The following is a 14,260-nucleotide window of genomic DNA, read 5'->3' on the forward strand; positions in this document are numbered from 1 at the left end:
ACTTTGTTCTGTGAGGTCTCCTGCTTCGGGAATTCCTACTTTTCATGAAGCTGCCATGGCTGCATGAAAACCTCACAGCACTTTGCATCTGAAAAAGTCTGTATTCTTACAATAGGCCACAGTTATGCTTCTCAGCAGAAGTACCTGCATCTAATGCTGTAAAGACAAAATCATGTTTTCCTTTTGTTTATTTCTGTAAACTAAAAAAAAAAAAAATTGTACCGCTATTTTTCCTCATCTAACCTGAACCAGTGCTATTGTCCCCATGACAGCTAGCTGAAACACTGCTGCAAATGTGTGATCCTGGTTTCATACCCTGAGGGCTTTTTTTTGTGGTGGGGGTGTGGGGGCATTTACAATCTGTATTTTATTTTAATAATAATAATAATAACAATACAATATTGTACAGCTAGCCAAGTGTCATATATAAGCATTGTATTTTTTATCATAACACAAACAAATAGGTTAGCATCTATTTTATAAAAAACAGAAAAATAATACAGAAGAAGTTTAAAATATTAGCTTGTGCTTTGCCAGAGGGTATTTGGCAGCCCTTTCTGTTTTCTTGGTAAACAATAGAAGACTGGCCTTTTCCACAGCTAGCCAATCAGGAGTGATAGGGGCGGGACATAAAACTCACTATGTTAGCTGTCTTGGAAAGAAGAGATGACAAGTAAAACAAAGAAACAGTGTGATGTCGTTTTTAGGAATGCATCACATTCCGATTATTACTGTATTTAAAATAAATACAAAAAGTCTAGAATGTCGAAAGTGTGGATTGACATAGTTTTAGAAACGCACCACACTCCGATTATTACTGTATTTAAAATAAAGAAATACAAAAAGTCTTGAATGTCAGAAGTGTGGATTGATATTTGTTTTGTGACCAGTTCATGTGAACCGCTGTGAAGTGGTCTGATTCCGCACCTGCCGACATGCAGTTCCTCCAGCTATTGTGGCAGAGCAAAGAATCTGCACCTGGGTGTGGGTGTGTTTCATTGAAGCGTATAATAACAGCCAAAGGAATGTTTGTTGGGAGAAGAGATGGTTCAGTGAAGGTGCTGTCCAGCCTGAACAGAGGAGCAGTGAAAGAGACAAGGTAACATGCTAGCTGTAGCTATAGACTGGGTCCAGTGTTGATTTAAAAAGTGTTTTGTTTGAAATGTATATTTTTTCTTCTTCTGTTTGTTTTTGTAAAATAATAAAAGTGTGCCAAGGTGCTTAAACTGCAGTTACTGCCTGTGTGTTTGCTACTGTGGCTGGTCACCAGCCTTGATCACCCGTCACGTTACCACACTATCAAAACCAAACACTGTGCTGTGGGGCAGCTGTTGTAATATTACAATGAATACAAAAAACGAATTATACAAAATAACAAACATGATTTTCTGACTACATTCATTAAGTTAGTTATATTTAAATTTAGATATATCGCATATATATATATATATATATATATATATATATAATATATTAATATATGTATAATAACTAGAATTGTAGCCTATATACCACTCTCCCTTAAAATTGATACATCATAACAGTACCAGCAATATCGTAAAGAATTTGCTATTTGCCTTAGTTTATTCTACTTTTCCCTAAGCAGAGTTACTGATCTAGTGTTTGAAGTGAGGGGTGAACTAGCTATGCAGCATTGCAAGATCCGCAAGAAACAGGGACTCACTGCTGACCTGATGGAGGCACCGGCTCAAACAGGACTCACTGCTGAACTGATGGAGGCACCGGCTCAAACAGGACTCACTGCTGAACTGATGGAGGCACCGGCTCAAACAGGACTCACTGCTGAACTGATGGAGGCACCGGCTCAAACAGGACTCACTGCTGAACTGATGGAGGCACCGGCTCAAACAGGGACTCACTGCTGAACTGATGGAGGCACCGGCTCAAACAGGACTCACTGCTGAACTGATGGAGGCACCGGCTCAAACAGGGACTCACTGCTGAACTGATGGAGGCACCAGCCTAACATATCTTAGCTGCTTGACTTATTTTATTGTAAAACCTGAAAAATGTATAATTAACTTCTACTGTATTTATTTTTCAAATAAATGTTTAGATCAATAAAAAGGCTTTGTATTGTCGATGTTTCGCAATGCCATGGTGCTGTTGTAAATACAGGATTGCTTTTTGACAGAATGTCCTGTCAGTTAAAATGTTCCAAATCTTCTGTATGTTCAAAAGTCTCATGATCGAGTCATGTGTCTGCTCAGGAAAGCATGTTCCATCTGTGATATTTTTCAGTCTCTTTCTTTCTTGGAGGGTTACTTGAGCTACACTTTGGTTGCTCACGTGTCTTCTAGAAGGATCTGGTGGAGAGAAACATACAGCATCTTAAATAAAGCATTCATGTATTTTAAAGGTTCACCATAGCGCTCCTACAGTTCAGGAGGAGATTTACCAGGCTGGCTCAATGCCATGCAAGCTGAAGAATGCCCTGACAAAGTTTTAAAACAATCTGATAAGAGCTTCTCTTTATGTAACAATGTGAGTGTGGCAGACAGACAGACACCCGCCATACGCCCCCAGAAAACTGGATAATGTGGAGAACTGGATGTTCTCTAGGTATTTGTAAAATTATAAGTGAACAGTCAGACCATGAACTTCCAGATTCCACTATGTAACACAATTTTTGTTCCTGGGTAGTAAATGTTATTTCCTAATTGCTTATGCCTCAAAGGTATAGAAAATGGCTATTATTCCCCACAAACTTTGCTTTTGTGACCAGGACAGTGATATTTCAAAATATCACTATTTCCAATGGGAAAACGGGCAAATGTGTGTCTTTTCGTTCACATAAAGTCAGAAAAAAACAACATATGAATCCAAATTAACATGTATTTATACTAAAGTAATATAAAAATGACTACAAAAGATTTAGAAGTGAGTAGTTTTTCGAGATTTACGATTATACTGTAAATACAGTATAATCACATTTGCCCGTTTTCCCATTGGAAATAGTGATATTTTGAAATATCACTGTCCTGGTCACAAAAGCAAAATTTGTGGGGAATAATAGCCATTTTCTATACTTTTAAGGCATAAGCAATTAAGAAATAACACTTACTACCCAGGAACAAAAAAAAAATAATAATAATTTGTTACACGGTGTTCTCATACTTTCATTAACTACAGAATGTTCGAACCAAGTTGCATTATGATTGGTTAAGCATTTCTCTATCTAAACTGCGTTCACTTGTTATAAGGGAGCTGTTTATACCACAGAACCAGTTATAAGACGGCATGGCCCTATAATGCCACCATAGCACGGTCTTGTAACTATGGCTCCCGACTGCAGTGTTATCCTGAGAGAACACAAAAGCATTTTTTTAGAACTTGGGTTTGAATCCTGGTTCTAGGAGACTGGGAGACCTAGTTTGGGGCAACTTTACTGTATCAAACCCCAAGTCTCCTCTGGTGTGCCATGAAGTGGCATGAACCCTAGTCTCCTGAAACCATGTTCCAAGCCACAAAGTAGCTTTGCATTCCCTCAGCTTTATAAAGGGGGAGCGCTGTATGTGTAATACTCTTAGTGTGAAGTGTTGTATCCCTCATCACCTGGCATATGCTTCTGCAACGGCAGATAATAAAATAATATAAGCGCAAGGTGTAACTTACGCAGTGTGCTGTTCAAATTCTGTGCCACGGATCTTCTGCAGCTCTGAGAGAGTCAGCCTCCTGCCCCCCCGCCTGTCCCCCTCCTCCCCCTTCTCCTTTTCCCCCTCGTTCTGGTGAGCACGGGGATCTCCAGATTCACAGACCACCTCCTCGCTGGGCAGAAAACCCCCCCTCCCTTCGGAGGCATCGCCCTCCACCCAGACCCCATGAGGGGGGGAGGAATCAAAGAACACAGGGGAGTGTCCATCTCTGGAAACCAAGCAGAAGAAAAGGAGGCCGTATCAGTTAAAGAAGCGCTAATGAATGCTTTACAATCCATTTCCATACCTATTATTAACACCAGCAACATTATCACTGCCCCCCCTCTAAAATGTGTTTGTGAAGGTGCAGTTGACGACCTTTTTCCTGTCTCTTTTGGTACAAGACTAATGCTTAATTAAGGCATGAGCCTATATGTTTGTCTGCTACACTAGCTTGTCTCTGGGTGTTGTGAACCAGGGGGTTTATTTACCTAAGCTGGTTGTGCAGTCTCTCCATGTACTCCATTTCTTCTGGGTCGAAGGGTGCGTCCTGGTTCTCGGTGGCCCCCGAGTAGGCGTGGCCCTTCACAAACTCAAGGTCCTCGGCCTCCAAGAGCTGGTCCTTGTCACCAGGCTCACTGCTGCAGTCCCAGGATCCGGTGCCTGCCAGGGAGAAGCTTTCCTCTGACCCATGTCGGCTGCTCCAGTCCTTCTCCAGAGCCTCAGCCCGCAAGAGGATATCTGCCACTGAACGGGACCTGGCTGAGCCCCTTGGGGTCCTTGAAAACAAATTGGGCACGGAGTGGGCACCTAAACTTGACATGTTGATACCAGAATGGTCACTTTGGGTCCTTAAATAGGAGCCAGCAGTGTTGGAGCTCAGATCGTCTGCGGAGAGCCATTTCAGGGACAAGTAAGGTTCGGGCACCTCATAAGATACCTCAGTTTGGGTCCTGGAAGTGTCAGATGGGGAAAGGGTGTTTGAGATGTGATTGGAAGCTGACAGCCACCGCTGGGTCCTCAGCATGTGGTCGGGAATGGAGTAGGGCAGCTCCAAGGATGTGACGTCTGGATTTGAAATGGGGTCTGGGTTCCTCTGGTTGAAATCAGGCGCCGTCGAAGCAAAAAATGCATCAGAGTTTGAGTTTGAATCAGGCAGCGAGTGGGCACCCTGATTTGTAGACCCAGTCCCAGGTCCTGATAAACCCGGCTGTGTAAGATCGAAGGTCGTCTGCAGGGGTGTCTTCCTGTTGGGGGTGTGTAGTGGTTTCCTCCGGCGGATTCTCGGAGACACCACGTTCCTGGAGAAGTTCCCCAGATCCTCCAGGTCGGGAGAAATGGGACCCCCGGGTTCGGATTGCCCCTCTACCTTTGCCAAAGTTGTGTTCTGAGATTCGCTGTTGGTTACCACCAGCTGGGGGATGAGCTTTCCATTCCTGGCCTCTGTTTGCTGGCTGTGAAAATAAATGGGAGGCCCAGAGAAAGTAAATGAGGGCAGAACACTGGAACTGTTTGTCTAATGACGAAGAGCTGTCCTCTACACCTGTTAGTAACAGCCTATAATAACTTGTAAAAGAATGCAACTAATGCTCTTCTTTCTTTCTTTCTTTCTTTCTTTCTTTCTTTCTTTCAAGACTTTGCTATGAAATAATGTAGAAAACTAATTGTAGCAGTTCTATATCTGCTTCCCTCACTACCTCTTATAGATCCTTTTTCTCTCCCCATCTCCCTGCCTCTCATGCTCCCTCTTTCCCCCTCTCCAATCTCTCCCTCCTGTCTCTCAGTACAATCTGTGCCACACCGCATGCTCCCTCTCTCTCTGCCTCCCTCCCTGCTTCACTCCTCTCTCCCTCCTGTCTCTTAGTAGTCTGTGTCGCACAACATGTACCCTCTCTCTCTCCCTCCCTCCCTGCCTCTCTCCGCCTCTCACTCAGCAGTCTGCTGCCTCATGCTCCCTCTCTCCCTCCTTTCCTCGCTCCTCTCTCCTTCCTGTCTCTCTGTACAGTCTGTGCTGCACCACATGCACGCTCTCTCACTCCCTCCCTCCCTGCCTCTCTCCACCTCTCCATCCTGTCTCTCGGAACAGTCCGTGTCACACCTCTTGCTCGCTCCGTGCAACAGTGATGGGGAGTTCTGTGTGGAGAGTACAACCTGGGACTCAATTTCCCCTATGATCTCTCTCAGCTCCTTCTCACGCCGGTGCGTCTCTGCCTCCTTCAGCTTTATCAGATCAGCCTGGACAGAGATGAGAGACAGTCAGACAGACAGACAGACATAGGCAAAGAGCAGACAGACAGATAGAGATAGGCAGACAGGCAGACAGCGATAGGCTGAGGGACAGACTGAGAGACAGAGAGACAGGCAGACAAAGAGAGAGAGAGACAGACAGACCGAGAGACATGTTCCATTTATCAAAGGATTATGATACAATTATATAACATGCTAATATTAGTTTACTAACACATATTAATGCTGAAAAAAAACCAAAAAAACATTATTCTCCTTGCTATAGAGGTGTTATGAAGTTAGGCCAATGTAAGGCATTTGTAAAGCAATAGACCTCTTCGTAAAAGGCCATATCCATGTTCTTTGCCTTTCTTGGCCATGGTTTGACTTCCGTGACTGCAGCATTTTGCAATAGCACCCACAGCAAGAACACACACACACACACAAACAACACGCTGTCCAGTGGCCACGCAGAGTGGTGGTTCCTCGAGCGGACGTTTCCGGCCAGCTCCTTTACAGCACTGAGAAGAACTGAGCACGGTTTTATTTTTCTTAAATAAATTTTCGGCCATGGATTTTGGACAAAAGAGTTAGAAAAAAAAAGGTGACAAATACAGATGCAGTGACTTTACAGTATTTTCCATCATGTCTGTGCATGGTAACCATTCATTTTCAAACCACATTTAGGCACTTTTATGTTTTGCAGACTAAAAATTATATTTTCTTTTAAATGTTTTTATTTTTCTTTTATATTCAATGTGATTGACGTGGCACTTTATTAATTATGATTGAAATATATGATTGATGTATCTAGTACAGATCCTAATGAGAGCAAAACAGATACAAAAGAAAAACAAGGGAATCGCAGGTCTAGGAGCTGGGAGACTATATAAATGGATTTTATGTTTTTCTGCTTGTGAAGAATCCTCAATATAATTTTACAGAACAGCTGATTTATTTGCACTGTGCAGAACCTTATTTTCCCCAATTGGTGCTTGAGCCCCGCAGCACTCACCGAATCACTGCCTGCGCACCTATCAGTGATTAAAGCCTGGTTTTCAAACGAACTGATTATCGCTCAGCATTACTGAATTTAAGAAAAGTGTGTTTATAACATAAGTAATTTTAGCTTCCATTTTCTTAAAATACGCTGATGATAATGTAAACAACACCAAGTTACAGACAGCGAGTCACAAACTTTAAACGTGTTATTGTTTATAGATAATTCAACTTTATTATGAATATTGTGTTATTATGTTTTAAGCAACACATTACGACAGTGTTGATTATGGTAATTGTTTGTTTATTAGCTTTAAAATGTTTAGTAAAACGTGACCTATTGTTTGACCTCGTTAGGACATCCGGTCCCCTTTGCTAATGACAGCTTCAATCTGGATCGTAACCAAGTATAAATATCCACATTTTTGTAAAATGACTTTACACTTACTTCTAAAAACGCAACACGTTTCAGTAAATTAAAATTATAAACTTTGCATCCAGTGCAGGGGGGAGAACACAATCGTAAAACACCATTCAGTGGGGTTGGCATTGCAAGGGAATGAAGAGAGGTTTCACAGTTCTGACCTTGTGACTGTTGTCTAAGCATTATTTGTGAACGCTTATTCACCATTGTTACACCCACTAGAAAATTTACTTTGTTGCATTTTAATTATTCATTATTTAATCATAAAATCACAATTTACAAGATTAAATACGCTACTATACCTCCTGTGCGCTGCCAATAGGGTCACATGGCTGCGATACTGCACGCCGATTGGCTCAGTGGATGTCTGATTTTGCTAAATTAGAAGCCTGGTGCATAGCACGTTATGGAACGAAACGCTCATTTGTGTTGTATTTAACATGATGTATATAGTGTTTTGAGGACAAAGGGCACTGAGCATCAGAAAGTAGGCACTGTGAGATGAATAATCCTATATATATATATATATATATATATATATATATATATATATATATATAGAGAGAGAGAGAGAGAGAGAGAGAGAGAGAGAGAGAGAGAGAGAGAGAGAGAGAGAGAGAGAGAGAGAGAGAGACACACACACACACACACACACATTATATATCTATATATGGCATAAACCACGATGGGCCGTGCGGTTCCCATGATATATACCACGCCTGGGGTGGTGGCCTTTAACCACCCTAGAAGTAGTATATATCATCGGAATCGCAAGGCCCTATATCGCTTATAACATGGCTACCTGTCATTTGTGTGAAGAAAAATAAGAAAAAATAATTAAAACACATTTAAAATAAGACAAAACCAGAAATGTTTATTGTGTATACATCTGCAGTTTAATATAGTATCACATTTAATTTAATTTAATTAATTGTTCGGTTATTAAAAATAAATTGCACATGTTCACTGATTGTGAATTTCTGAATCGAAAGTACCATCTCACTAGAAACTACAGGGCTGAGCACAAACTGTGATAGGCGGAGTTTCAAATTACGCTAAGAAGTAAGGGGAGCAGCTGCGATGGAGACTGAAGCCGGATCTTGAAATGAGTTTATTAACTTGTTATATGCGAGGCACACATATTCTAGTACGTTTTCAAAATACGTTTGATATTTGTTGGCCACCTTCACGTCCAAGTCGTGCCAGATTAAGTTGACGATCAAACCAGACTTTACGCACCAATCCGGCCGCGGTGTCAGGGGACAGTACCTCAGTTTCCCACAGATGTTTAAAATCCAGGCTGGTAGTTGGGGGGTCGTGTCTGGCCTTGTCGTTACCTGCTTTTCTAAGAGTTTTCTTGACTGACATGACTACATTATTGCTGGTTTTAAATTCTGTTGGCAGAGATGTTAAAACTTCTACTGTTAAAATATGTATTTAGTCCAGCTCAGCATTATAAAACTGGAGACTGAATACTGGCCCTCAGTTTAACTTGCACTGGCATAAATTCCTTTATGTTGTTGATATTTTTTGGCTGTATTTCCATAAAATGAATGTCCATATTTTTTTTTAAGTTTTAAACGCAAATTGGTCGGGTATTCTATAGTTTTTTTTTTTTTTTGTGTGTGTTTTTTTTTTTTCTATTTCATTTAGCTGTTCCTCATCTACTGTTATGTGTCTACTCTTGCTGGTGCACTTATTTTATTTTATTTTTTCAGATGGACTGCTGTCTTCACTCAGGAAGTTGGTGTTGTACCAGTTATGTGGAGTTTCATTGCCAAATATATTAAAGGAAATAGGTGAAAAATGCCATAATCATATATATATATATATATATATGTGTGTGTGTGTGTGTGTGTGTGTGTGTGTGTGTGTGTGTGGGCGTTTTTCTTTGCTGGTCATAGCTGGAGATTTTTTTTTTTTTTTTTTTTTTTGGGTCAAGGTATGCGTTTAATAAGGACAGTTAAATGGAGTGAAGCGGAATGAAAGAAAGAGCCGAGCGGAGCAAAGAAAGAGCGGAGCAGATCGGAGGATATTATTATGAGCAGTGAACGGATTTGTTACCGCTTCGCTCCGCCCACATTCTCTGAACACAACACAGACACTCACTGTTAAAATATATTGTCTTTAACACAGGATTTGCACATCACAGGAGAGTAGAAGTGAGCAAACTCAGTATCCCTTATATGAGAAGTGGGTAAACGATATATTGCACAAATTCAAAGTGGGTAAACGCCATTTACCTGTGTATACCCTCAACTGCACCACTGAGTACAAGTTTAAAGTACCTGGTAGGCAGTCTTGCATCCAAGAACCAACCAGGCACGCATATTATTATTATTTTTTTTTTAGCAGACACACTTACCCAGGACAACTTATAATTGTAATATACAATTAGCCATTTATACAGTTGGGTTTTTAACTGGACCAATCTAGGTAAAGCAGCAATGTGTCTCCCCACCTGTGATTAAACTCACACCCCTCCTGTCAGGAGCACAGTGCTCTAACCACTACTCTATACATGCTGCAAGCAAAGGAACACTAGTGTCTCGTTGTATGACAAAATCTCGGCAGTTTTTTTTCTAACTTGTATGAGAAACAAACCCATGACAAATAACTGTATTATATATATATATATATATATATATATATATATATATATATATATATATATATATATATATATATATAGTAAGGTGGCAGGGGGAGGGTCAGATTCCTCCTTGCCTAAAAAAACATGTGAAAATGCACATTTTGTTTAATTTAATTGCTTCTGGTTAATTTAATTGCATTTGTTAATTGGTAATTATCCCCTATACCTGGAGGCAACTGTAAATTAGAACCAGGTACAGGGTATTTAAAGAGTGCAGCCAGTTTGTTCAGGAGAGTGTGGCAGTAGGGTGAAGAGCTTGTTTGTGACACTCTGCAAATACAAAGGTAAACCTACGTTTAGTTTAAAAGAGTGTTATGTTTTGTTTCTGGCAGATGAACAGCTTAGCTGCCCTGAGTGTTAGTCAGGGACCTGCATAGGTTTAGTTAGTGTGCAATGAGAGCTAGGTTTTTGTTTGTTTGATTTGTAATTTAAATAAAAGTGTGCATAAGCGCTTAAAAATCAAAGTTTTTATTTCTGGGTCACATTTTTAAAGGGGCACGAACCCAAATTACAGCCAGCCTGTTCATGGTAGGGTTGCAAGAAGGAAGCCATTACTCAAGAAAGTCCACCTTGAATCCCATTTGAAGTATGCAAAAAAACACTCAAGAGATTCTGTAGCCTTGTGGTTTGACAAAACTAAAATGGAACTAAATGCAAAGCATTATGTTTGGCGCAAACCCAACACAACGCATCACCCAAAGAACACCATCCCTACTGTGAAGCATGGTGGTGGCAGCATTATGTTATGGGGATGTTTCTCATCGGCAGGGACTTGGGCATTTGTATGAATAGAAGGGAAAATCAATGGAGCAAATTACAGAGAAGTCCCTGAGGAAAACCTGCTACCCTCTGCAAGAAAGCTGGAACTAGGACGGAAGTTCACCTTTCACCATGACAACGACCCAAAGCACATAGCCAAAGCTACACTGGAGTGATTAAGGAAAAAAAGGTAAATGTCATTGAGTGACCCAGTCAGAGCTCCGGCCTAAATCCAATCAAAAATTTGTGGCATGACTTGAAGATTGCTGTCCATCAACGCTCCCCAAGGAACTTGACAGAGTTTGAACAGTTTTGTAATGAAGAATGGTCAAATATTGCCAAATCTAGGTGTGCAAAATTAGTAGAGATCTTTCCCAACAGAATCACAGCTGTAATTTGCTGCCAACGGTGCTTCCAAGCATTAACTTAGGGGGGTGGAGATTTATCCAATTATGATCTTTCAGTTTTGTATTTTTAATATATAATTTTTTACTCAATAAAAACCTTTTTCCCCTTAAAAGTGTGGAGTATGGTGTATAGATAAGTGGAAAAATCCTTATTTAAATGCATGAAACTCTGAGGCACTGACATAACAAAACGTGAAAAATGATCAAGGGGGTGTAGACTTTCTATAGGCACTGTATATATTTACATGCAACTTGTACTTTTATATAGATATATAAATGTAAATTGCTGTGGATAAACACATCAGCCAAATCAATTAATATGACGTGCATTTTTGTAGCTTGCTACTTATTAATTTATTTATACATTTATAATATAAACATGAATTAATTTATACATTTATTTATTTTAAAATATTTATTTCTAAATGTAAATATTCCTCTATACATTTGTTTAAATCATTTATTTATTTCTATGAAATAAATTATTCCTTTATTTATTTTTAGTTAAATGAGGAACAAAATTCTACCAAATAGGAAACCAGGAAATAGAGAATTTCTAGAATCGAGCACAACCTTCAGTTTTTCAGCCAAAGCATTTCATTTCAACAACTATGCAGTGGCACAGCGGGCTAAGAAATTTTTTTTTTTTTTTTATCTATTTTTTTTGTGCGATATGTGCTGTTTTAAAACATAAATACACAGGAATCACATGATTGGTAGATGTCCCATAGTTTAGCTTTTCTGTTTGAAAACTTGCTACACACTCTTAGAAAAGTAAAGGAAGAGGAAGAAGAACAATTTTACCTTAGTTTGATGACTTATATCTCATTGTGTATATAAGCTATTTATGTTTTTTTCACATTTGATGTAACAAAGTTTCAGACATTTGGTACTGGTACAGATGCTAATTCTAAGTGATTTAGTTTTGCCGCTGCAACATGGTGAAAACAACAAAACTCTTGCAGCTGTATAGAGCTGTATGTATAGAGGTAGTTTCAGACAAGTTTTTCTCCTGTGATTGAACACCAGTGTGTTACTATACCACCTCCTCACACTGCATCCTCCTGTGATTGAACACCAGTGTGTTACTATACCACCTCCTCACACTGCATCCTCCTGTGATTGAACACCAGTGTGTTACTATACCACCTCCTCACACTGCATCCTCCTGTGATTGAATTCCATACCTGAGCACTCTGGATCGACTGCATCCACTGCCTGCTCTTCTCAGCGCTCGCTGCCTGGATGGTGTAAGCAGCGATGGCGCAGTTGAACTCGTTCAAACAGATCAGCAAGAAGTTTCCTAGAGAGGAACATTACACACCAGCATGAGAACACGAGGAACTGTACCAGTGAGAGGAGGCCATTGAACCATCGGAGAGGAACATTACATATTGGCATGAGAACACGAGGAACTGTACCAGTGGGAGGAGGCCATTCAATCATTGGAGAGGAACATTACACACCAGCATGAGAACACGAGGAACTGTACCAGTGGGAGGAGGCCATCCAACCAATGGAGCTTGCCCGGTTCCTAGTAGCTGATTGACCCAAGAACTCTGGAAGCACTATAGAGATGCTCACATTGACAGACATGCACGGGGGGTGGGGGTGGGGGGATGCTATACCTGGGTCTTTCAGTGCTCTGCACACAGCCCTGTCAATCAGTACTGGAGCCTGCGTCACTTTGGCCGTCTCATTCTTCTTGCTCAGTTTAGTGAAGAGCAGAACATCAGAGAAGAGGAAGGCATGAACTTCCACCTACAAACAAGAAACAGCAGAGCCAAGGTTACAAGACACCGGGGAAGGGAAACTGGAGGAAACTGCATTAAGCAGACCAGCGTTTGGGCTCTAGTGCCTTCATCAGTGTTATTGAAACTAGAAGAAACTGTGTCAATCAGACAAGAGTTTGGGCTCTAATGCCTTCATCAGTGATATTGAGGTGAAACCTGAGTATACATATATTCTTCTTGTTCACCTTGCTGTCTTTGCCTTCACGGATTTTCAGGCTGTCTTCCAATAGAAGCTGTCGAATGTGGTGAGGTCCCACGCCCACCATGGGCTTAGTCAGATCCAGTTGACAGAATTCCTTAACATGCTAGAGAGAAAGAGAGGGAGAGAGAGAGAGAGAAATGTTATTCCTTGTAAATAACAGTGGTTGAGCTAATAGAAAGCATTGTGGTTAATGCCGTTTTTAATCATTTAGTTTTTATTTCTGACAGAGCTTTGTGTTGCTGAACAAATTACAAGTCTGTTTCATCAGTCTCAGATTTATTTGATGGTGTCTTCAAAGTTTGTATTGTGTGTTAACAATATCAGCTTTCTTGTAAAAGCAGACATACAGACACTCACACACACACACACACACACACACGCAGTCACCTTGTCCACCTCCTCACTCGCACTCTCCAGCACCTCGTAACCCTCTATTCTTCCAGCCGCCACAGACAGTTTCTGAAGCTCCTCTCTGTACTGCAGTAGCGAGTTTATATGATGAAGAAAACTCTCCACAGAGCTGACCTGCAAGACACACGCCAACAATATTAAAACACAGCGAGACAGGGTGAGCCAATGTACAAGAGACTGAGTCACACAGACAAGAATTTGGACTAGTGCCTTCATCAGTGTTACTGAAACTAGAAAAGTGAGCCAAGCAGATGAGCATTTGGACTAGTGCCTTCATCAGTGTTACTGAAACTAAAATAGACTGCTTGTCTGTCTGCCTGTCTGTTTGTCGCTGATTAGTTACCATGGAGACCAGGCTGTCCCTGGTGGTAGAGCCCTCAGCTCTCTTCAGGATGGATTTCAACATTAGGGGGTACTTGGTGATTCTCTGGTGGGGTCTGGCCAGCATGTCACTCAGTCTCATCCGATTGCACTGCTTGTGAGTCTCTGCCCACTGTGACATGAGACACAATGAGACAAAGACACAATGAAACAAGGAGACACAACAAGAGACAATGAAAGACAATTAGGCAATATGAGACAAGGAGACACAACAAGACATAATGGGCTAGATTCTCAAAGCTGTTCACTCCAAATCATCATTAGCACAATTATTTTTATCTGAAAGGATAAACGATAAATTATAAAATAAAAAAAATGAAGACTACTAAGATAAAAGTCTTAATTGTTT

The 14,260-nt window shown here is 40.7% G+C and overlaps 1 protein-coding gene across 2 annotated transcripts in view; it reads right to left on the reverse strand.

Annotated features, from left to right (window-relative positions):
* Positions 1-1,916: 1,916 nt before the first annotated feature.
* The window catches only part of LOC121325673 (pleckstrin homology domain-containing family G member 6-like), a 37,049-nt gene continuing 24,705 nt past the window's right edge, over positions 1,917-14,260 (reverse strand). For both annotated transcript variants that reach the window (XM_041268526.1, XM_041268525.1), the window contains exons 9-17: positions 13,874-14,023; positions 13,507-13,644; positions 13,103-13,222; positions 12,753-12,885; positions 12,312-12,427; positions 5,755-5,891; positions 4,148-5,110; positions 3,637-3,885; positions 1,917-2,327 (exon numbers count right to left, since the gene is read on the reverse strand). In XM_041268526.1, coding sequence (XP_041124460.1) covers positions 2,318-2,327; positions 3,637-3,885; positions 4,148-5,110; positions 5,755-5,891; positions 12,312-12,427; positions 12,753-12,885; positions 13,103-13,222; positions 13,507-13,644; positions 13,874-14,023 — 2,016 coding nt within the window. In that variant the 3' untranslated portion in view covers positions 1,917-2,317. The remainder of the gene's footprint in view (positions 2,328-3,636; positions 3,886-4,147; positions 5,111-5,754; positions 5,892-12,311; positions 12,428-12,752; positions 12,886-13,102; positions 13,223-13,506; positions 13,645-13,873; positions 14,024-14,260) is intronic.

The sequence above is a fragment of the Polyodon spathula genome, chromosome 13 (assembly GCF_017654505.1).
Source record: "Polyodon spathula isolate WHYD16114869_AA chromosome 13, ASM1765450v1, whole genome shotgun sequence".
NCBI classification, from domain to species: domain Eukaryota; kingdom Metazoa; phylum Chordata; class Actinopteri; order Acipenseriformes; family Polyodontidae; genus Polyodon; species Polyodon spathula.